The sequence below is a fragment of the Quercus robur genome, chromosome 4, assembly GCF_932294415.1.
Source record: "Quercus robur chromosome 4, dhQueRobu3.1, whole genome shotgun sequence".
NCBI lineage: Eukaryota > Viridiplantae > Streptophyta > Magnoliopsida > Fagales > Fagaceae > Quercus > Quercus robur.
The window spans coordinates 9,857,824-9,880,453 of record NC_065537.1 but is presented as its reverse complement, the minus strand read 5'-3'; the positions used below and the strand labels follow the sequence as shown (position 1 = coordinate 9,880,453).

At 35.2% G+C, this 22,630-nt stretch overlaps 1 protein-coding gene across 3 annotated transcripts in view; it reads left to right on the top strand.

Annotated features, from left to right (window-relative positions):
- Positions 1–6,445: 6,445 nt before the first annotated feature.
- Positions 6,446–22,630, top strand: part of LOC126720536 (guanine nucleotide exchange factor SPIKE 1) — a 31,650-nt gene continuing 15,465 nt past the window's right edge. Inside the window, exons 1-16 of one of the 3 annotated variants that reach the window (XM_050423043.1) lie at positions 6,446–6,855; positions 6,959–7,121; positions 7,574–7,689; positions 7,864–7,967; positions 8,179–8,234; positions 8,366–8,463; positions 8,591–8,728; positions 10,310–10,621; positions 12,851–13,138; positions 14,935–15,102; positions 15,222–15,413; positions 15,572–15,615; positions 16,637–16,706; positions 18,985–19,146; positions 21,296–21,403; positions 21,589–21,626. In XM_050423043.1, the coding sequence (XP_050279000.1) occupies positions 6,796–6,855; positions 6,959–7,121; positions 7,574–7,689; positions 7,864–7,967; positions 8,179–8,234; positions 8,366–8,463; positions 8,591–8,728; positions 10,310–10,621; positions 12,851–13,138; positions 14,935–15,102; positions 15,222–15,413; positions 15,572–15,615; positions 16,637–16,706; positions 18,985–19,146; positions 21,296–21,403; positions 21,589–21,626 (2,117 nt within the window). In that variant the 5' untranslated portion in view covers positions 6,446–6,795. Of the gene's footprint in view, positions 6,856–6,958; positions 7,122–7,573; positions 7,690–7,863; positions 7,968–8,178; positions 8,235–8,365; positions 8,470–8,590; positions 8,729–10,309; positions 10,622–12,850; positions 13,139–14,934; positions 15,103–15,221; positions 15,414–15,571; positions 15,616–16,636; positions 16,707–18,984; positions 19,147–21,295; positions 21,404–21,588; positions 21,627–22,630 lie in introns of all 3 variants that reach the window. The other 2 variants (XM_050423042.1, XM_050423044.1) reach the window with 2 other exon arrangements.

The following is a 22,630-nucleotide window of genomic DNA, read 5'->3' as shown; positions in this document are numbered from 1 at the left end:
CTTCCGTTTATAGGAACCATTAGGTGTAGTCTTTTACTCTTTTACTCATTTTCTTTTTTATTTGTGAGGGGTGTGCATGGGCCGGGTTGAGGGGATTTTTTGATCCAACCCATCATGGTGGGTTAAAAAAAATTCAACCCATCACATAAGTCCAAACCAACCCAACCCACATGGGTTGGGTCGAGTTGAACCCATGGGTTGAACAATTTTTTTTATTACTATTATTATTAAATTGAGTAAAAAAATATATATCACACTTGCCACCTGAGTTGATAAATATACATTAATATGTAAACTAATATTCTAACTCAGCTGTAAACAAAATATATCTAAGTATCCAACTGAGTTGATAAACAAAATATAAATGGACTAGTATCCTAATTCACTTATAAACAAAATATATATGAGTTCCTAACTTAGTTATAAACAAAATATATCTAAAATTTTAAAATTTTTTTTATTAATTATATAATATATTTAAATATATATTAAAAAAACTAATAGGATTTTATATAATATATGATAGTAGGAACCGAGGAAGTGCTCTACAGCTGGTTTTTTTTTTTTTTTTTAATTGTTAAATATATAATATATTTTAAATATATATTAAAATATGGGTGGGTCAGGTCGGGTTTGGCAGGTTTGTAATTTTATGACCCAAACCCAACTTGACCTGCTATAAAAAAAAAAATTGTAACCCAACCCAATCCACCAAGCCCTAAAAATCGACCAAACCCAGCAAATTGGGTTGGGTTGGGTCGGATTTGGCGGGTTGATGGGTTTTCTACACACCCCTATATTAAGCCATGTAAATGTATACAAGATCATTTCCAACATATACTATATTAACAAAATCCTTTCTAATTTAGAGAAGAAAACCATATAATGTTCCTCCAATGGTTTCTCTAAAAGGGAGATAGTTTTTTGCTCATGAATAATGGCTCTCTTGACCAAGAGAGCCACTATAAATGCGCAAAGAGTTAAAATATAGTTTCTAATTTAGAGAACATATAATGTTCCTCCAATGGTTTCTCTAAAAGGGAGATAGTTTTTTGCTCATGAATAATGGCTCTCTTGACCAAGAGAGCCACTATAAATGCACAAAGAGTTAAAATATAGTTTCTCTTTTCTCTATCTCTCTTCTCTCACAATAAGATTAAAAAATATATATATATATATATATATATTATTTAAATGAGATAGAGTAAAAATATTGAGCGTATTGAAAAATATATTTAAAAGAATAGGTAAGTGTGGGGGAGGATTTTGTTCCTGGCCACCAACAAGCTTGTTTGTCCACTTTGGGGAGCCGAGCCCGCACGGTTTTGTCCTCAAGTGACATGGGAAGACTTTGAGTGTAGTCCCACATCGGCAAGAGAAGCGCCCCACTCATGCTTTATAAATGCTTGGCACAAGCATGAGTGGTAGCACTTATAAAGTATGAGTGGGGCGCTTCTCTTGCCGATGTGGATCAATTACATTGGCAATCGTAGTTTGTGCTTCACTAGAACTGTTTAAGGCATCGGAAACAATCTTTGAATCACATTCAAAAACAACATCATGGACGCCCACGTCCTATGCAAAAGTAACCCCTTCCTCCATTGCCATCGCCTCGCCCTCCAAAGGTCCCAATGGGTAGTGTAATTTTTTACTTAAGGCTGCTGTCACACAGCCTGCACAGTCCCGAATTAGCACCCTGACCCCAGCTGACTGATCAACACCAAAAGTGGCACCATCAGCATTTAGTTTGTACCATGGGTTATGCTTTTTAAATTAGTCTCTTAGTGTTGCATAGTGATCGAAGGAAAAGAAATATGTGGAGATAGGTACATGGGTTTTGTGATTGAATGAGTAGGAGACTAGTTTCTCAAGAAAAGCGAGTAGGAGACTCCAAAATTTTCCTTTCGTGACCAATTTGTTATAGTTACGAGCTTTTTGGAGTTGTAAGCTAAGGAACCACTACAACAACGACATAAGGCTTCACAAAGCCGCTTCCCCCTTCCCCTATAAGGAAGACCTAAATACAAAAAACACTCCCTCGAGTTTGTGAACCTCAATAGAGTCAATACAATGATAATATTTCAGAAATCATTGATAAAAAACGTGTGATTAAATCAATCCCAAGTCACATGATATATGTATAAAAGGCCACATGATTCTAGTTAGAATAATAATAAAATGTCTGGTCTGGAGTGTGATTAGCAAGTAGTCAAAGTTGGAGGGATATGGATGCATTTTACTTCTTTATATATATATATATATATATATATATATATTATTTCCATTTAAATGTTATATGAAAAATAATTTTTTTTAACAATAAGACTATACATTTGAAATTTTTTTAGTAAAGCAATATATGATAGTTCAAAATGGTTATTTTTAAAATAAACTTTATTTTTACAATAATCGTCTTAAAAATTGTGATATTTATTATTTTTGTGCTAAAGTAATTGAATTGAATCATAACATATATATATATATATATATATAAATTTGATAGTTTGGGGAGAAGAGATTTGAACACTGAATGTGTCTGTATGGAAACAGTTTATATGATTTTTTCAATTGATTAATATCCATGTGGTAGTTTTGATTCATACAACCTCAATTTCATAGTTGAGGGAGAAAAGAATTGAACATTGAATGTGTTCGTGTGTAAATAGTTTAGATGATTTTTTCATTTGATTGATGTCCATGTGGTAGTTTTGATTCTTACAACCTCATTTTCATAGTTAGAGGAGAAGAGATTTGAACATTAAATGTGTCTGTGTGGAAGTGATTTTTTCATTTCATTGATGTCTATGTGGTAGTTTTGATTCTTACAACCTCATTTTCCCAACCTTTAATTTTGAACAAGGAAAGTGTGTATATATATATATATATATATATGTAAGAACTAGATTTGGAAGCCCAAGACCACTTAGATTAGTAGTGCCTCGCACTTCAACCCAAGCCCAGACAATAGAATTGTTTTTGTGTAGAGGTGGGAAGGCAATTATAATAAAGTTGCTACCTAAGCTTAGGGCTAATGAAATGGTTCACAAATAAGGAAGAACGAGTCAAGCAACTATTGAAATAAGTGCTCCTTGTTCACTTCCGAGGAAAAGTTCTTAAATATGTCAAGCTTTAGTTTTATTATGCAATACACTGTTCATTTCTCTATCTCTCACTCTATTTCTCTCAGATGAAAAAATCCCCCTCTTTGTTGAGCTTCTTTCCCCTTTTATATCCTCCTTCTTGGCAACCTGACCCTTCACTTGTACACCCTAAAGCTCTTCCCTGGATACTTGTCCCATCAAGATTCTGTTGAAGGTGGTAAAAGGGGTTACTAGCTATGAAAACATTGTTTAGGGGTCACTTCTTCATTAATGCAGCTGATAAAATTGTTATAGTCTTATAGAGCATTCAATGTGGAGGTGGAAGGTATACCCTTTCATGAAGCTTCCTCCCACCATGTTGATCCTCTCCTAGAATGCTATTTCTCCCACTCGAGCGTTCATCAAGTTTTAAGCACCTTCCCCATCTTCTTCTTAGGCAAATCAACTTCTCGGGTCAGATGCACTTTACAAATGATTGGGTGCAGGACATCCCACTCCTTATTCTCCTCGGTCCTTGGACACCTCACAATATATATATATGACAAAGTTTAGCTACAAAACTAGTTGTAGTCTAAGGCCTACAATCTTATTCAATAAAATAAACATTATTATATATTTTGAAACTCTAACCGTTAAATTGCATATGCTTTACACTCTAAATACATATGTCAAATACTGTGTCAATCGAATATTATTTACTATATAATTTATAAACTTATATTTTATGTATAATTTTAAATTATAAAAATTTACAATTTAAACAATTTATTAATAACATAACTACTGATATTTAATTTTGAGTAAAGTTGTAGTTTTAGGCTATAAATAATTTTGTAACTAAACTTTATCCATATATATATATATATATTTATATGAGGAGTTGTAGAGAGTGATATTATTTCAATAGTACATCAGTCAGCGACAAATTATTGTGCAGGTGCTAAAAATATGAAATCCAGACAACTTGTTTTTTTGAGAATCAAATCCAGACAACTTTCTGATATAGTATGTGGGGAGGTTGGATAAATTTATAATTTATTTTTTTGATGGTTGGATAAATTTATAATTTATTTTTTTGATCACATACATTAAGGTTTGGTTGAGGTAGGAACTAAGCCCGATAATTGTATCTGGCTCGATTTGGTTGAGGTTTTAGTTTTAGTAATTTTGTGTGTATACATAATTTTTTAAATCCTTAAACTTGACCATTATTTTATCATTATCAAGTATTAGGTTGATTAAAACTCAAGCCATTGAACCCAAACCAACTGACTACTTGAGCATATATTTGACAATTGGTCCTATTGGAAAATCGGAAGTGACTATGGAAGTTGTATCTCTAGTGACATATCGCTTTCTCGGACAAGTATCACTATTTGGTAAAATGGCCAACTATCACTATTTGGTAAAATATGTAGGAATCTACCATTGTTTGTGAAATAATTAGGGATTTATTACTTTTTTAAAACTCGAGTTCACTGTGTAACTTGAGTTTCACAAACTCAAGTTCCATGAAAAATAGCCTCCAATTTTTTATGTAACTCGCGTTCCATAAAAATAGCATGGCAAACTTGAAGGCTATTTTTTCAAAGAATTCGAGTTCACGAAACTCAAGTTACACGACAAACTCGAATTTTACAAACTTAAGTTCCAAAAGAGTGGTACGTCCATATATATTTTTAGTGATAGATCCCTAAATATTTTGTCAAATAGTAGTATTTAGCCATTTTAACACGCTTTCTCTAACAATTTTGCTTATCAGCTAGTTGTCCTAAAGAAAAGCCCTATTAATTCTTTTCTCCATTGCGACCCCTACCACCATTATTATGCCATTGTGTTCGCAATTGGCCCCATTTCTAGTCATTGACCAACTTGCTCATTAACTAGTCATGCTTGCAAACTCTGCTGAAAAAAAAAAGATGAAGTTATAGCTGGTTTCGACTAAATCCAACAGTTAGCTTGAACAGTTTTTTCGATCAACAAGCTCATTTATATCACTCATCTTGGGAGTAGTGAGTTTTTTCATCTGGCTTAGTTGCTAAAATCACTTTTTGTCTCACATAAATAAAAAAACAACAATAAATAAGTTGGCCAAACATGCACTCACCCATGAACAATAGTAACTCCAGCTCTTCAATATAATCTGGTGGATTATGAGTGGTAAAAAAAATGGTGAGTTCATATGAAAATAATTGTCAACTATTTATAGTTGAGTCAATCACTTCAATAAATTATAGTAAATGATGTGATCTTAGTAAATAATACAACACATATTGTCATGACACTATTTCACTTATACGTATTTTCAAAACACTTAAACAGCGTTATTAGAATAACATTACCAAATGGGCTCTTATTTTTTTCTTATCAATACCTAAAAAAGAAAGCCTTAGCTTTTCTTAGAAGCATGTATATACTATTTGTCTATTACTACTTTTTCCTTTGAAGATTACATATACTATTTTTTTTTCTTAGGAGATTGTCTATTACTACCAGATAAGAAACAAAAAGCAAAATTTTAAATTTTAATAATTCCACCGCCCAAAAGCAAAATCTGGCTTTTCTTTTCTTAGAAGCAAAATAACCGAAAGCCAAGTCCTTACATTTTAGGGTTATTGTTAATTTTGTTCCTACGTTTTGGTAGTAGTTAATTTGGATAATTTTTCTTTTTTAGTTTCAAATTTTGGCGTTCGTTTCTAATGATAACTCTTTATTATAAAACTAAGACATTAATTGGTTTTTTATGTAGAAAGGGATTGAACCATAGATCTCTTATTTAACTATCCGAGATCAAATTGAATATTACCAAAATGTAGGAATTAAATTAACAGTGACCTTAAAATATAAGAAATGCTACGTTCAGAACATTTTTTTACAACACTTTCACAACAAATCTTAAATAGTTGGTTGTTAGTTACTAGTGGACAAGAAAGTTATTTCAGTAGTTGATTCAAATTAAAAACCTGTAATAATTTGCTACTTAGGATTTGTTATAAAAATATGAAAAATGATATGTCCACCACATTTTTACAACAAATTCGAAGTAGCAAGTTATTACTGGTTATTATTATTAGGTTAAAAAAATAATCTCAATGCTAAATTCAAATTTGAATCAATAACAACTAACCACTTATGAAAATATTGTAGGCATAGTACTTCTCTCAAAATATTGCAGAGAAAGTAGCACATCAACTCAAATATATGAACAAAAATACTATTTAGCCAAAGAAAAAAAAAGAAGAAAAAAAAAAAAAGATACAGTAATATGCCGGGTCACCAGGGGTGCGATACAAAAGAAAAGGAAAGAAAGACACCTCACCCCAACCCCCACTACTACTACTCCCGTACTCTCTCTCCATTCTGGTGTTTGCTCTCTTTGGACTCTATTTTGACTTCTGTACAACACACACACACTCTCTCTCTCTCTCTCTCACTCTTTCCGACTCTCTCTTCTATTTTCTATATTATAATTTTTGTTAGCTTAGACTTTGCTTTTAGATCTACCAAATACGCAAACTCCTTTTACTTTACACATAAACAAATCCAACTACTTCCACTACCGCTCATTACACTTCTACTTCCCCTTCCCTCAACTTCAACCTCTCTTCATTTCCATTCCCCAAAAACCCAAAACCATAAAAAAAAAAATTTCCACTTTCAGCTCTAAAACTAAACCCTAGATCTGACCCAAACAATGCTCCAGCTCCGGCACCGCCGCGACTCCACTCCGGCCACCACCAAGTGGCACAACAAGGTAATTTCTTCGCATTTCCAATGGCATTTCCATTTCCACACACAAAAAATAAAATAAATTTAATTAATGAATTTTTTTTTTTTTTTTTTTGGTTTTGTTGAAGTTCGATGAGAATTTGGAGCAGTGGCCACATCTGAACGAGCTGGTACAATGCTACACGGCGGATTGGGTTAAAGACGACAACAAGTACGGCCACTACGACACCATTGGAACGCCGTCGTTTTCTAACCAGATTTATGAAGGCCCCGATACTGACATTGAGACTGGTATTTTATTTTATTTATTTTTAAATTGATGATTTTGAATTTTTGTGTGAGATTTTTATTGAAATGAATGTTATAGTAAAAAGTAAAAAAAAAAAAAAAAATCAACAGTTAAAGGAAGTTTGTGTAAGATATTTATTGACATAAATAGATTGGTAAAAAACAAAGGTGAAAATTTCACTTTACATTTTATAATTTTAATCACTTCTCATTTTAGTCCATTTTGTTTCACATTTTCAATTTAAACTAGAAAAAAATGATAATTTTTAAACTTGGTGGATGCAGTTGATCAAAGTTGATGGACTAAAATGAAGTGTATTTTTAATTTAAGATGTTGCTTATTGTGCAAGTAATCCTAGCGGTTTGAAAAAGTCGAACGGTTAGGAGGGAATTATTATATGTTTGTGTGAAATTTGTGCAGAGTGTTTTGTGAAATTGTTTTGAAACATTTGCAGAAATGCGTCTTGCTAATGCAAGGCGAACAAAGGCGGAAGATACTACTGATGATGACCTTCCGAGTACCTCAGGAAGGCAATTTACTGAAACAACCTCTGATGTGTCTGTTCCAAAGGTTGTACTCATTTGTCTCTCTTTGTTTTATTAAGAACAAATGTAGCACTGGTGTATTTATTTTCTTATGTCTTTTTGGAATTTGGTGAAATGCATGCTACTCTAGTTTTTATTTAAACTTTCTGGGGTTTCATTTAAATTTTGTTTAAAATTTTTTTTATTGATTAATTTGCAGCATTTTGGCCCGTCTCCCCTCCCTGCTTATGAACCAGCGTTTGATTGGGAAAATGAGAGGTCGATGATATTTGGTCAAAGGATTTCAGAAGCTCCTCTTTCACAGTATGCCCCCCACCTTTTTTTTTTTCCTTCTCCCAGCCATACGAGTATGGAAATTTTATTTAGGACTAAAGCTTGGTTGTTGTTGTTTTTGTTGAAAAGGACGCAGTTTTAAAGTCTTATTAAGGAGTAGAATCTGCATTTCTGCTCTTGAAGTTTTCTACTCATTAACTCTCTGTTTCTCTTTTTTTGTTTCATTTTTGGATGGCCTTAGTGGATTGAAGATCTCTGTCAAGGTTCAGTCCCTATCATTTCAAGCGGGGTTATTAGGTGAGTTTTTTGCTCTTGGTACTGCAGTCCTCTGATAGTTGCTTCATCTTATCATTGTTATGTTACTGTAGTTGATTTATTGGTTTAAGCCATCTTAAGATTTCTGAATTTTGATTCTCTCTCTCTTGTAGAGCCATTCTATGGTACAATATGCTTATATAATAAGGAGAGAAGAGAAAAGTTGTCTGAGGATTTCCATTTTCGTGTGTTACCAACTGAAATGCAGGATGTAAGTGTAAGACCAATCTGGCACTAATTTGTCCAAAATTTTCTATATCCTTTTATTTTAGAAAATAGAGTTAGGTATTGCTTACATTATGACCAAGGAAATGTTTTTTCATTGACACCATTTCCAGGAAAAACTTTCTTATGAACCACGAGGAATCTTCTATTTGGATGCTCCGTCCGCATCAGTTTGTCTTTTAATCCAGTTAGAAAGGCATGCCACTGAAGAAGGCGGAGTTACATCTTCTGTTTATTCACGTAAAGAACCGGTATATCCAAATAAATCTTTAAATTTCCATTCTTACTAGTTGCCCTCAACTTGTTTCTTAATGAACTGAAATTTGATATCTGTGTGGATTATCAGTCTGCAACATTCTTGGTGGGCCTTTTTTTGTTTCTTCTCTCTCCTTCAAATGGAAAATGTCCATTCACTGTCACTTTTTTTTGTTTTCGATTTTGGTTTTGTTGACATCTTGAGAAATTAATGCCTTGTCTGTATTTAACAAATTGCTTAATTTTGTTTGTTAGAATTCTTGGTCATTGATGTGATTATGAAGTTGGGGCTAGAGTTACCACCAACTGTGCCAGTGCTGGCTCCTGGGAAGCATAAATATGTGAATTTTGGCTTTGTACCCAATTCCGATATGTATCGGATACGGATACAGGTTGGATTCGGGTACAAATGTAGCCAGAGCGTATCAAAGCAAAAGAAAAATGTTTTTTTATTCTGGGTATGGCCCAGATACATCCATGATACGGCGGGCTACATCCCGGACACGGGAGAGGAAAGAAAAGGGAAAAAATGTGGAAAACAAAGAGATTTGGGTCGAAATAAGTACTGCCACAGGTTGCCACAGGTTGTTATAGGTCACTGCAGGTCCAGGCTCCCATCCCCTCATCGTCTCCCTGCTCCTGCTTCTTCGTCTTTCTCCTCATTTGTTTCTTTCATCTCCTTCTTCATCTTTCTCCTTATTCTCAACTTTTTCTTGTTTTTGTTTTATGTGCCTTGGCTCAAATAGTATTATGTGTATTCCCAACGAATACAGCTATAATAAAAAAGTCCAGCTGTTGACTATTCCGAAGGAGTACATTTATTTATTTCTTTTCTTTTTCCCAAAAAAGACAGCACTATCATCATCTCGGCACTCAATGGATATTGAAAATTGAATATAAAAAAACATTTTAAAGCATAAGCCTAATATTCTTTTTATTATGTTACAGTCATATATAATTTTTATCATGTTTTTATATATTCTTTTTTCCTAAAAAATCTTGTATATAGTTTTAAATTTATTATTTTTTAAAATAGTGTTTATGTTTATTAATTAATTTTAAATTTTCCTTTAGATTAATTTTAGATATTTTTTCAAACATGTTATTGTTACTTAATTTTAAAACCAGAAATAAACAAAAATTATGTCCAAAATTATTTAAATATACCTAAAAAAATATTAATTAATTAAATAATTGCCGTATCCCCTACGTATTGTATCCTAAGTTTTTTAAGAAATGTTGTATCCCCGTACCCGTACCTGTATAGTACCAATACTCGTATCCGTACTTGTGCATCATAGGCTGGCTCTGGTCTTCCCATGACCTGCTGGGTTTCAACCTGATCTCGGCATTTGTATTGATCATCACTCTTTTCAGTCCTGGATGTCATGACACCTTGAATACACTTTTCTGTGAATTATTTGAAATGACTTTGCAAAATTCTGTGTGTGTGTGTTGTTGATAGCATTTTTCTTTTCCTTACTTTCAATAATCTGATACAAATTTATTTTTTTCATTGATTGCTTGATTGAACTATTCTGTTTTTGTAAATTCATTGCATTATCCTATCTGAACAGGGGCATTTGTCTGAGAGAGAAAGGCAGAAACTGCAGGTGTGGTCTCAAATCATGCCTTTCAGAGAATCCTTTGCCTGGGCTATGGTTTCGTTATTTGATAACAGCATTGGTGCAGCTACTGGAGGGTCTGCTTCCCCCAGCAGCCCTCTTGCTCCTAGTGTATCTGGCTCAAGTTCCCATGAGGGTGTGTTTGAACCCAGTACAAAGATCACATTAGATGGAAAGCTGGGTTATTCAAGTGGAAGCTCTGTCATTGTTGAAATTTCAAACTTGAGTAAAGTTAAGGAAAGCTATACTGAGGACTCGCTTCAGGTAGGAAGAGATTTATTTGTATTTTTGAAGCCTTATTCTTGTAGGTTTTTAAGGTTCCTGTCTATGGTGGTTTAGAAATAATACATGAAATTATAGCTAACATTATTATATGCTAATGAATTGATTTAAACTACTTGGCCTTTGATTGATCGTCCCCCCATGATGCATTGGCAAAATTTTTGGTGTCATTCACTTGCTTAAATCATTGTGAACTTTATGTCCACCTCCTATTTTGACTGTCTATGTACAGCTTCCCTAAGATTTATAGCCTGCTATTAATTTTTTATGTACTTTGCCTCCCGTAATTCCTATCGCCACTTTGCCATATTCTTTTTCTTTTTTAAAACAGTGATGTTGCATGTTGGTTAGCTGTCTTGTTATCATTCTCGTTGATATATTACATAAAGTTTGGGTCTCTATTTAGTTTTGTCCTTGATTTGCCCTTTGGCATCTTATGTTATCACTAAGGAATCAGGTGGAATTCACAGCTATGCTTTGATACTTGGTTTATACCCTTGTTGTTCAACTTTAACTACTGATTTGGAACGACTTAAGTTCAAATATATGAGAAGGATATGGCTGGAATATGTAAAATCGCACCTCCTAAAAGATTACTCTAGAATATATGGGGAATGATCGGGACGTGCTCACTAGTTCACTAGTGGCGAGTGGAAGCAAGGTTATTAGGTAAAAGCCTGGGCAGAACCAGACATGCAAGTGTGCCTGCATGTTGTTTTTCTGAGCTTCATTCTTTAGATTTGCTGATACTGAAGTCTTGAAAAATAGATTCTCCAGATCCATTGCAATTTTCCAGATATCATTTGCACTCTATCATAAAGGCCAAGAAGCTTGTCAACATGTAACCTGCCTTGGGTGAGCCCACTGAAAGAAACCTGTCTCTCTCTCTCTCTCTCTCTCTCTTGTTTGGATAGGTAATAATCAATTTATTGAAAAAAGACTACTTCATGAAGAATGGACACAAAGAAGCCCAAAGAATTACAACAGTAAAAAATTGTGTGAAAAAAGGTTACAAATCTGTAAACTCCACAATAGAAGTACTATTAGTGAACCCCCCGTGTGTGAGGCCAATCGAACAAAGAACTAGTAAACATCTCTAACAACTGAGTCCCTGTACTTTCCGCATCCTTGATGTACGCCGATTGTGTTCATGCCAAATAGTCCACATCAAGCATTACGGAACTAAGTTCTGGACCTGCTATAATAGCTTGATTTTTCCAGACAATTTCTCTGGATAGGTAAAATAATATCTTTTTTCTTATGACCAGAAAATAAGAACTTTGATTAAAGGGTGCAAAAGGGGCACTACACATGTTCATTGGGTGTAAATAAAGAAGAGAAACAAGTGCTACCTCACAATTAAGACAAGTATGATTTGGTGAATTCCCATTTGCTTTACACATGCGACACCAATCCAAACTTATCAGTTGTTAGAATTTTTCCTTTTGTAGTTGTCCAAGCAAAGAATTCCACACAGGGACTTTGGCTTGCCAAATTGATCTCCAAGGCAAGTTCCTATATCCCTTTCTCAAAAAAGTTGGTGCTCTGCACTGTCTTGCTCCTTGAGAGGATTAGTGTATCACTTGAATGTGATAATTATCCATTATTATTTCTTTTCTTATTTAAATTCCAAAGAATGCAAAAGGGATACTTTTCATCATCATCTTCTTCCTCCTAACCAATATATTGCCACTGAAAGTTTTAGTTGCTAAATTCTGCATTTGATGCTAGCCAAAAGCCAGAGGAAGGTACCTTAGTAGCTAAGCTTCAAATTATTTAATTGATGAGGAAAGTGGTAGGCTAGGTGCCGATAAGCTCTAGCTCTAGCTCAAACAACACTGCCTCTTCCCCCAATAATGGAATGGAGGGTAAGGTTGTGAGTTCAAGATCTATAGGATGTGTGTGTAACTTACCAATCAAAAAAGAGTGAGAGGCTAAGAGCCAGACATGACTTAGTCTACCATCAATATATGATGAGTGAGTCCTTAGTGGGCTTGCCTTTTCAATTGATCGTTTGTATGTTAGTTCTTTGCTGGACATGTGAATATTTATGGATACTCTGTAGGCATCTCTTTTATTTTCTTCTTCTTCCTTTTTTTCCCCCTAAATGTGAGCATGTGAAGTCTTCTCTTTCACTTATCATTAAAAGTTTAATTAATATACTGCTCAATAACCTTTTTGTTGTTGTTGTTGTTGTTGGGGTATGCATAGGATCCGAAACGGAAGGTTCATAAACCTGTGAAAGGTGTTTTGCGACTGGAAATTGAGAAGCACCAGATTGGCCAAGCTGACTTGGACAATATATCAGAAACTGGGAGTGTGACCAATGATTCCATTGACCTGGGGGACCGCACTGCTGATTCCACATTCAGAAAGTTCACCAATAATGGTTCTGATGGGCCTCAGAGTAGTAACTCAAAGTGGAATTTATATGATGGGAAAGAAATTTCTGGAAATGGATTGAATTTGCATGGAAATGCTGATTTCAGTGTTGATGATGTAAGTATAATGCCCTTGTACAAACTAGGATCCTGTCCATTTGGTTTTATTGAGTGAGTCCATCTGAAAATTCACAGCTGTTTCATCATGATTGAAATGCCATGAATACACCATGAAGGTTTTTGTGGTTTTGATGCATGCATCAGGTTTCCTATTTATTTTTAACTTATTTTTTATGATTCAGTGACTTCAGTCTCCCCGCACGCGTGCTTATAAACATGGGTGAATGCAGTTGTTCTCAACCTATTACTTCCATCTTGTATTAAAATATTTGTTTGTCTTCATCTATCCGGTGTTTGGTGGATCTATTCATCATTGATTTTTCAATTTCTTTTTTGGAAAACAAAGCCAATAGTCTTTGGACCAAATTGTATCTGGTCCCATCGTAAACAAGGGTTGGAGGGTGAGACTATGGGTTCTATCCTCTATGGGTGCATGTGTGGTGTTTGCCTATATAAAAAACAAAGAATATAAGCATACTCTATGTGTAAAAAAAAAATTATATAGATCCATCATATTGTAATGGAGGCACAGGCTGCAGATGCATTTAAAGCTGAAATGGAGTGAGCTAATTTGCAATTTTTACTCTCAGCTAATTGCTGGTTGGGATATTTGAAGTCTATGACTAGGAAATGAAAATAATGTACAAAGATGAGTGAGTAGTGAATGATCAAAGAACGAGCGTTCTAATTGAAGCAAGGGTTGATATTTATTTATTATACAATCATTTGTCTAGAACAAAATAGCTTTATGCCTCACATATTTTTCTTTTGGTATCTTGGTGGATGTTGATAATAGTAGTCTCTTTATTATCAATATAGTCCTTTTTTATGCCTAAATAGATGACCAACCTTCTAGGGTCTTAATTGTGATCCTATCTTGTTAGGCACTTTGTTTAGAGTATTATATTTCCTGTCACTTCTTATTATTTAGATTTTTTGAACTAGGTAGTGTAGTGTAAGCAAAATGGAGTTGGGCTCTTGGTCCAATGTTGGTAAAGTGTGGGGAGCACTTAAAGTGCAAAGGCCTTTTGGAACTTAGGCGAAAGCGCAAGCGAGTGCTTGATTGAAGTAAAGCGCACTTAATTTTTTTTTTTTTGGATAAATTTGAAATAAGAGATCTGAGACTTGAACCTTGTCTACATAAAAAACTAATTGGTATTTTAGCCTGATAATAAAGAGTTATCATGGAGCAGACGCCAAAAGTTGAAATTCTATCTTACCTATATATAAAAAAAAAGGGAAATACAATAATCAAGTAATGAAATAATCGTATAAATTGAAATAAATTTTTTTTATCTTATAAAATTTGTAAAATTGGAGGGTTGGGAAGTGTATAGCAGCACACCAAAGCATTGAATTTTCTATACCCAATCAATGTTTTGTCAAGTGTTAAGATCTTATGGCTATAATTCAGTTTTGGTTTTTATCTTCTTTGAGAAATGATTGGATTTAAGGTCCCATGATTTTTCATTTATAGTATGAGGAGTGTCAGTTCTTTATACATGTACCTCAATTTTAACCATCCCTTCAAGAATAATGTTTAGGGGAATAGATCAGAGGGTCCACATTTTTGAACTGTACGCAAATTGAATATACCCTAATTCAGTGGACCCTCTCAAACAATGTGCTTCAGTTGGCTCATTGTTCTTGAATGAATGTTACTTATCCTTGCAACGCTATATGTATTCTGAAAATTGTAACATGCAGAATAGCAGTTGACATTTAATAATGTGTCCAGTTAATGTTCTTTTTTTGCATATAATTTTCCAAAATAACCATATGATTAACTTGCAGTTCCAAGCTTTCGACTTCCGCACAACGTCGAGAAATGAACCTTTCCTGCAGCTTTTTCATTGTCTGTATGTATATCCCTTGACGGTTAGTTTAAGTCGGAAGAGAAATTTGTTCATACGGGTTGAGCTGAGAGAGGATGATGCTGATATTCGTAGACAGCCTTTAGAGGTAAATCTGTCAATTGTTATATATTCACAGCAGTACGCTTATTCCCCCTTTGTGTGATAAGTCAAAGCAGTATGCTTTCTAAATGTCATATTGTTTACATGCATGACTAATTTGACTAGGCAATGTATCCGAGGGAGATAGGTGCATCACTCCAGAAGTGGGTTAACACGCAAGTTGCTGTTGGGGCTAGAATGCCTTCTTACCATGACGAGGTTAAAATTGCCCTCCCTGCTATCTGGACGCCAACACATCACCTTTTATTCACATTCTTCCATATTGATCTTCAGACAAAACTAGAAGCTCCAAAGCCAGTGAGTTCTGTTTGTGTTTTTGTATTTCAGACTACTGCTTTATTTTGTCATATCTTCTTTACTTGATTTTTGTATTTATATGGCTTGTGTTGTGAGGCTTCTTCAGTTTTATCATATTTACTTCATTGAAATGATCATTTGGTCCATGTGTTTTCCAGGTGGTTGTTGGATATGCATCACTTCCATTATCTACACATGCTCAGTATGTATTTTCCTTGAAATCTGATCTTTCTCCTTGTTTGTCCTAGTAGCTAGAAGAGTCCATCTTGTCTTTTGTTTTTTCCATATGCCTGCTGTTTCTTTAGTAATTCATTAAACAGACACTTATATTAATTGTCTCATGTTTATATCTACTTTTAATTGTGGCAGCTGCTTATCTTTGTCTAAGTTTTGGGCATAGCTTTGGAATTACTGGGTAGCCACATGTAGTCTGCCTTTCTGGTGGCTAAAAAGTGATTTCATTGGCCATATCTTGTCTGTCTATGCTTCATGAACTACCACGCCATAATTATCTAAATAAAAATTAATAGCAAATACCTGTAGACTTGATAGCAGTTGAATTAATTGTTTCTACCCTGGAATCAGATATATTTGTAAGAGGTTAATGACCAGGAAAATGCATAGGGAATGCATTTAGAAAAAAAAGGAGGTTTTGTATGCTTGTTAGCAATTGACTATTGTGTATGGCTCTGTGCTCCGTTTTACTATTATTTGAGCTGGGTAAAAGAGAAACAGAGAGAATTAGATGTCAAGTCAAGAATAATGAACTGAATTCAAAATCCTCCTGTGACATCTTCAAGGGAGTACATGTCACATTCTTGTCTAATGAAAGGGGGCTTCCTAATGCAGTACACTCAACCTTCCTGAGAAGTGAGAATGTAAGCTGTGGGATCACTTAAAAAAGATGCTGCTGGCATGCTTGCCAGTGAACCAATAAATTGTGATTTTCTCAACTGGATCCTTTCCCATAGGATTGGTTTCCTCTCTTTGAATTGTATTTGATGTTAAAACTTCATCAAGTATGTGATCATAAACAGATCCATGCTTTGTAAGCATTTTTTCCTGTTAATTTTTGAGTTGTAGAAACAGACTAAATAATGCGATTTTTCTGATTTTATGACCATTTTATCCTTTGTTTCACAATTATAAATTTAGTACTAGTGTAATTAGTAATTACTGGTCAATTGATATCTAGAAGCTATAATGGATATGGTTCTGCTCAGGTTGCGATCTGAAATTTCTTTGCCGATTATGAAGGAGTTGATTCCACATTATCTCCAGGACACGGGAAGGGTATGTTCCATAGAACCTTCTCTTCTGTGCGCTTATATAGAACATTTTACTTGTTAAATTAAACATTCATCTGTTTTCCTGCATTTTTTTTTTCTCTTTGTTTTAGTTCATACTTTTGGTGCAAATCAAACTTAGGATATTTAATGATTACAAAGTAAACACCTGACTGTTGAGTCTCTCTCTCTCTCTCTCTCTCACACACACACACACACGTGCGCACACTCACAAAGTTTTATACTGATTTCATTCTTGTTTATTAGAGTGCTAAATTTCTCAATTACTTGCTGTCTTTCACGTGCATGGATGAACAAAAGGCATCTCTTTGTTTTTTGTTTTAAATTTTTTTTAATAATTTTAATTCTAATTTTGTTGTTTTGTTTGGGAGTGGGTTTACATAAGCAAAAAATTATTCCTGTTATGGAATCATTTGTATTATTTTATAATTATTTAGGGTTTTCATGTGGGTCCTAATAATCATACTGGTATTTGTATTTCTCACCTATTATTTGCTGATGATACTATTCTTTTTTGCGATGCTTCTAGAGAGCAGATCTTTTCCATTAGGCTGGTTTTGACCTGTTTTCAAGCTTTACTAGTTTGAAGGTGAATGTGGGGAAAAGTGAGATTGTCCCTATTGGGGAGGTGAGCAATATCCACTCATTGGCTAATATTCTTTAGTGCAGGGTGGGCAGTTTGCCTATGATTTACTTGGGTATGCCACTGGGTTCTTTGTATAAAATAGCCGCTATTTGGAATCCGATTCTTGAGAGGTTGGAAAAGAAACTTTCAGGCTGGAAGTGGCTTTACTTGTCAAAGGGTGGTAGACTCACTTTGCTGAAAAGTACCCTTTCAAGCCTTCCGCCTTATTACCTTTCCCTTTTTACTATCCCTAAAGCTGTGGCGACTAGATTGGAATGTATTCAGAGGAATTTTTTGTGGGGTTCTTCAGTTGAGTGTTTCAAATATCCATTGGTGGCTTGGGAAAATGTTTGTTTACCACGCGAGTTGGGTGGTTTGGGAATTCGGAATTTGACGTTTTTTAATCAAGCCTTATTAGGGAAATGGCTTTGGAGGTATGGCCATGAAATCACTCATCTATGGCGGAGGGTCATAGTCATGAAATATGGGGAGGGGAAAGAGGGTTGGTGCTCTAGAGTTTGCAGAAGGGCTCATGGTTGTGGTTTATGGCGGAGTATTAGTGAAGGGTGGGAAAGTTTTGCTAAGCATTTGTCTTTTGTAGTGGGGAATGGTTCTCGTATTCTTTTTTGGCATGACAAATGGACTGGGGATGTCTCTTTTAAAATTCTTTGTCTCCAGTTATTTTTGTGTTCTGCCAATAAAGAAGCTTATGTTTTCGAAGTGTTAAGCCCTTCAGTGGGTGATAACGACAGAGTGTGGAGTTTAAGCATTTTTAGGGATTTCAATGATTGGGAGTTAGCGGCTTCTTATTCCCTACTTCATTTCATCCAAACCCGGATTCCTAGGGATGATGGGGGTGACAGACTTCGTTGGGGTCTTAATGGAAGTGGGAAGTTTGACATTCGGTCTTTTTATCATAAGATTCGAAATGCAGCTCCTTCCACTTTCCCTTGGAAGGGCATTTGGAAAGTCAAGGTTCCTAAAAGGGTGGCATTTTTTATGTGGACAACAGCTCATGGTCAGATTCTAACCTTGGATAACCTTATGCTTCGTGGTCGCCCTTTGGCGAATCGTTGTTGTATGTGCTGTTGTAATGAGGAATCTGTGGATCACTTGTTACTTTTTTGTCCGATAGCTCATTCTTTGTGGACTTATATGCTTTAGTTGTTTGGGATTGATTGGGTCATGCCAAGTTCAATAGTGGACTTATTATTTTGTTGGTACCATTGGCTTGGGAAGCATAGCTTTGATATTTGGAATTTGGTTCCAGGTTGTTTAATGTGGACTATTTGGATTGAACGGAATCGGCGTTCTTTTGAGGATAAGGGGAAAACTGTGGTTCAGTTATTAGATTTGTGCCAACGGACCCTCTTTGATTGGTCTCGGTGTTGGGGTCTTTCGGATTGTTTTATCCCTATGAATTCCTTTCGTCTATTAGTTTTTCTTAGTGGCTGCTTGTGTCTTTTTGTTCACTACCATGAACCCTTTGTATTTTCATGCTTTTCCCTTATTAATAATATTTTCTTCTTACATATCAAAAAAAATAATTATTATCTTGAACTTATAACTCCACAGTGATTCAGCATTTAGATATTTGGTTTTCTGACCTGACATTGCCTTTTTTCTTCATTTTTTTTAGGAGAGGCTGGATTATTTGGAAGATGGAAAAAATGTCTTTAAACTGCGTTTAAAACTTTGTTCATCTTTATACCCCATCAATGAGCGCATTAGAGACTTTTTTCTTGAATATGACAGACACACGCTGCGAACAAGCCCACCTTGGGGTTCTGAACTTCTGGAGGTATTGTTTGAATTTATGATTTAATCTTTTCAGTAATTTAGGCTCGTTGTTGGGGTTTTACTGATTGTTCTTCTCTCTCTGAGTTTATGTCTTCCCTTAGCTTAGTTTCCTGATTGCTTCTTTTGTTGTGCTGTTTGTTCTTTTTTTCCCGTTGTTCATCATCATGAACAACTTGTACTTTTCCTAATTTTTTCATTAATAATAGTTTTCTGATTACCTACCAAAAAAAAAAAAAAGTTTCATTCTTTTTCAAAGACTCCCCCCTTTTTTAAACTTTATTATCTATTTATTTTCTTATGTATTTCTTATACCTCTTTGTTCCCGAAGGAAATTCCTTTTCCCAACAACATAAATACATCTTGAAGAGTCGTGTACTACTTTTGTGCCATATGTTACCCTTATTGTTTTTTTTTTTTTTTTTTTTTTCCTGCTTCTCCAATTAATGTTAAAACCAAATGAGGTAGAAAACTACCTGGATGTGTGTCTTCGTAAGTCTAGGCTAGTACTCTACTAAATCAGTTTATGGTTTTATTGGGATGGGATTCAAAATACAGCTGCCTGCCTGATGCTGACCCTATTGCTGAAAAGATGCAGTGAAGGTCTAGTTTGGACTGTTCAGTTCTCAAGCAGGTCCCAAAATGTCTGTGAAAAACCTAATGGGCAGCATCGAAGCTCGCAATGGATAGACCTTGCTGATCCTGCCTCTGGGCTAGGATACATTCACAAATACTGTTGCTATCTAGAGACTTAAGCCTTACATGATCTGTTCTATAGGGCCATGCATCTGTGTCCTTGAGTTATTTTTTGATAGCTATGTGTCCTTGAGTTTAAAGGAGACAGGAATCATCAGAGCATGATTAATGGTTGGGACCCAAGTCTGAATCACTTAGATGTAGTATATGATATCAGCAGCTTGGGTCTGGCATGGGTGGTTGTGCCATTGTGTGACAGGCTACCCAACTTCTATAGTATAGAAACAGATATACAAATACTGTGTAGAAACGAGGAAGCTCCTACATGGCAACAACCCAGGTATGTTTCTGTTGGACATGTTGGGGACACGGCTGCCTGCATGTCTGTTGTGCATCTAGCAATTTCTTTTTAAAAAATTTGTCTAGTCTACAGCTTGTTTTACCCTCAATGTAATCTCTCTCTCGATCTGCACTCATCGGCGCTCAAAACAGTTAGATCAGTGCTTATCCAAACTCATTGACAGTCTGTTTCTCGTTTTGAACAGTAGTAAAGAGTCTGCCATCATTATGCATGATGATGCTGCAAAAGCTGTGAAGGCTTTGGATGGCAATGCCGTCTACTGTAATGAGCCCTTAGAGCTGGTGCTGGGATCAATTTTGAAATTAGATTCAGTGGTATTTCCAGTGGGAGTGAGATTGAGGTTTGATAGTAACAGAGGAACAAAATGGGGATTTTGTTTTTTCATCATGACCAAGGAAGAGAGAGAACATTATATGGAAAAGTAAAGTTGGTTGCAAGCTGTAAGCATGCCTTGTGTGTGCAACATGTGGCATGTTTTCAATGGTAACCGGAGGTACCCCACCTAATGTACTGTACTCTTGTGTGTGCCACATGTGTTTTCAATGGTAAACTGGAGGTACAACACCTAAGTACTGTACTTAATACCTAAGTTTTTTGCCATAGTAGTAATTTACACGATTACTGGGAACAGGAAAAAAGACAAAAGGTTGGGTGTGAATAGGATATTTTTGATATGAAACTGCAGCTTTTCAGAACTTTGTTTGAATGGATGGCAGCATCAAGATTTTTTCCCCTTTCAAACTTATCAATTTTTATTGAGCATTGTAACTTTAGAGCTTATTTGTGATATTCCTGTGACATGTCCTGTATATTTGATGCATTCCTTTATTTCTTATTAGAACTTAATTCTTAATATTAAAAAAATTATAACAAACTTAAAATATACCTAAAAATATGTTAATCAATTACTTATTCCATGCCTTTGCCATGTCATGTTTTAGTTTTTCAAAAATTTCTGTTTGTGTCAGTGTTAGTGTCAGTGTCAGTGTCATACCCATGCCCTATGTCCATGTCCAGGCCTCTTAGTGTATATATAATAGAGGTTGACCAGCTTTATTGAATGGCTTGACTCCAATATGTACTGATTTCTGTGCAGGCCATTAATAGTTTGAAGAATGTTGATTCCACAGCTTTGCTTCAGTTTCTTCACCCAATTTTGAATATGCTTCTCCATCTTATTGGCAATGGTGGAGAAACCCTACAGGTATTCAGGAAACTTCGACTAGTGCTTTTTATTGTCTCTGTTTCGTACTTGTGAATTTAATGTTCATATTTTCTTGTGTCGTTTTTCATAATTTCCTTGATATCTTCACTTGAGTGTCACCTCGATATTCTCTTGGGTTCTTTGCTATATGTTGCCATCTCATTTTCTTTTTAATTTTCTTTCAGGTTGCAGCCTTCAGAGCCATGGTTAATATTGTAACTCGGTATGTATTTCAGTTATGGTCAGAATTATGTACCATGCACACCTATACAGAAATTTGAGGTCTTTGCCAATATGATGTATATTCGTGTATCCATGCAAACACTTAATATGTAAATACTTCCATGCTAACAAAAATATGAAGGGCTTTTGAGTGCTGTGTGCAATCACCTATTCTTCTTCCTTCTTCTTTTTTTTTTTTTCTTCTTCTTCTGTGTATATCTTCAATTTTCTTCTTTATTTTTTTGTTTGACTAGTTTGCATAAGACTCACTTGGTAGGATAGGACAAAGTGTGTGCGCCTATTGCCAATGGTGGGTTATGTATAAGGAAAATAGCTACTTTCAATAAAGCCTTACTAGGGAAATGGCTATGGCAGTTTGGGAATGAGGAGACACGGCTTTGGAGGAGGGTGGTAGTGAGGAAGCTTGGGGAAGAGTGGGAGGGGATGGACTTCTAAGTTGGGTAGGGGTGTTCATGGGTGTGGTTTATGGAGAGGTATTTGCATGGGCTGGGCGGATTTTAGCAAAAACCCTCACTTTGTTGTTGGGGTGGGGAGTAGAGTGAAATCTTGGCAAGATGTGTGGTGTGGGGATCAACCCCTTCAATTGGCTTTCCTGAGATTGTATGGTATTGCCACTTAGGGGGAAAGGAGAAGTTGGAATATTCGTTTCCTTCGGGATCTTAATGATTGGGAGTTGGATACTTGGGAGGATTTTAATTGTATCTTGGAATCCAATATTCCTTTAAAAGATAATGGTGACCGGATGAGATGAAGTTGAAGACCAATAGGGATTTTGACATTCGTACGTATTATGACAAGCTGTTCTTCTTCCATTGTCTTTCCTTGGAAAGGTATTTGGAAAGTTAAGGCTCCTCAGCGTGTCTCCTTCTTTGTTTGGACTGTAGCATGTAATAAGATTCTTATGGTGATAATTTGAGACTTAGGGGTTTCGATTTTGTTGATTGGTGCATTATGTGTCATTGTTGTGTAGAGATTGTGGATCAT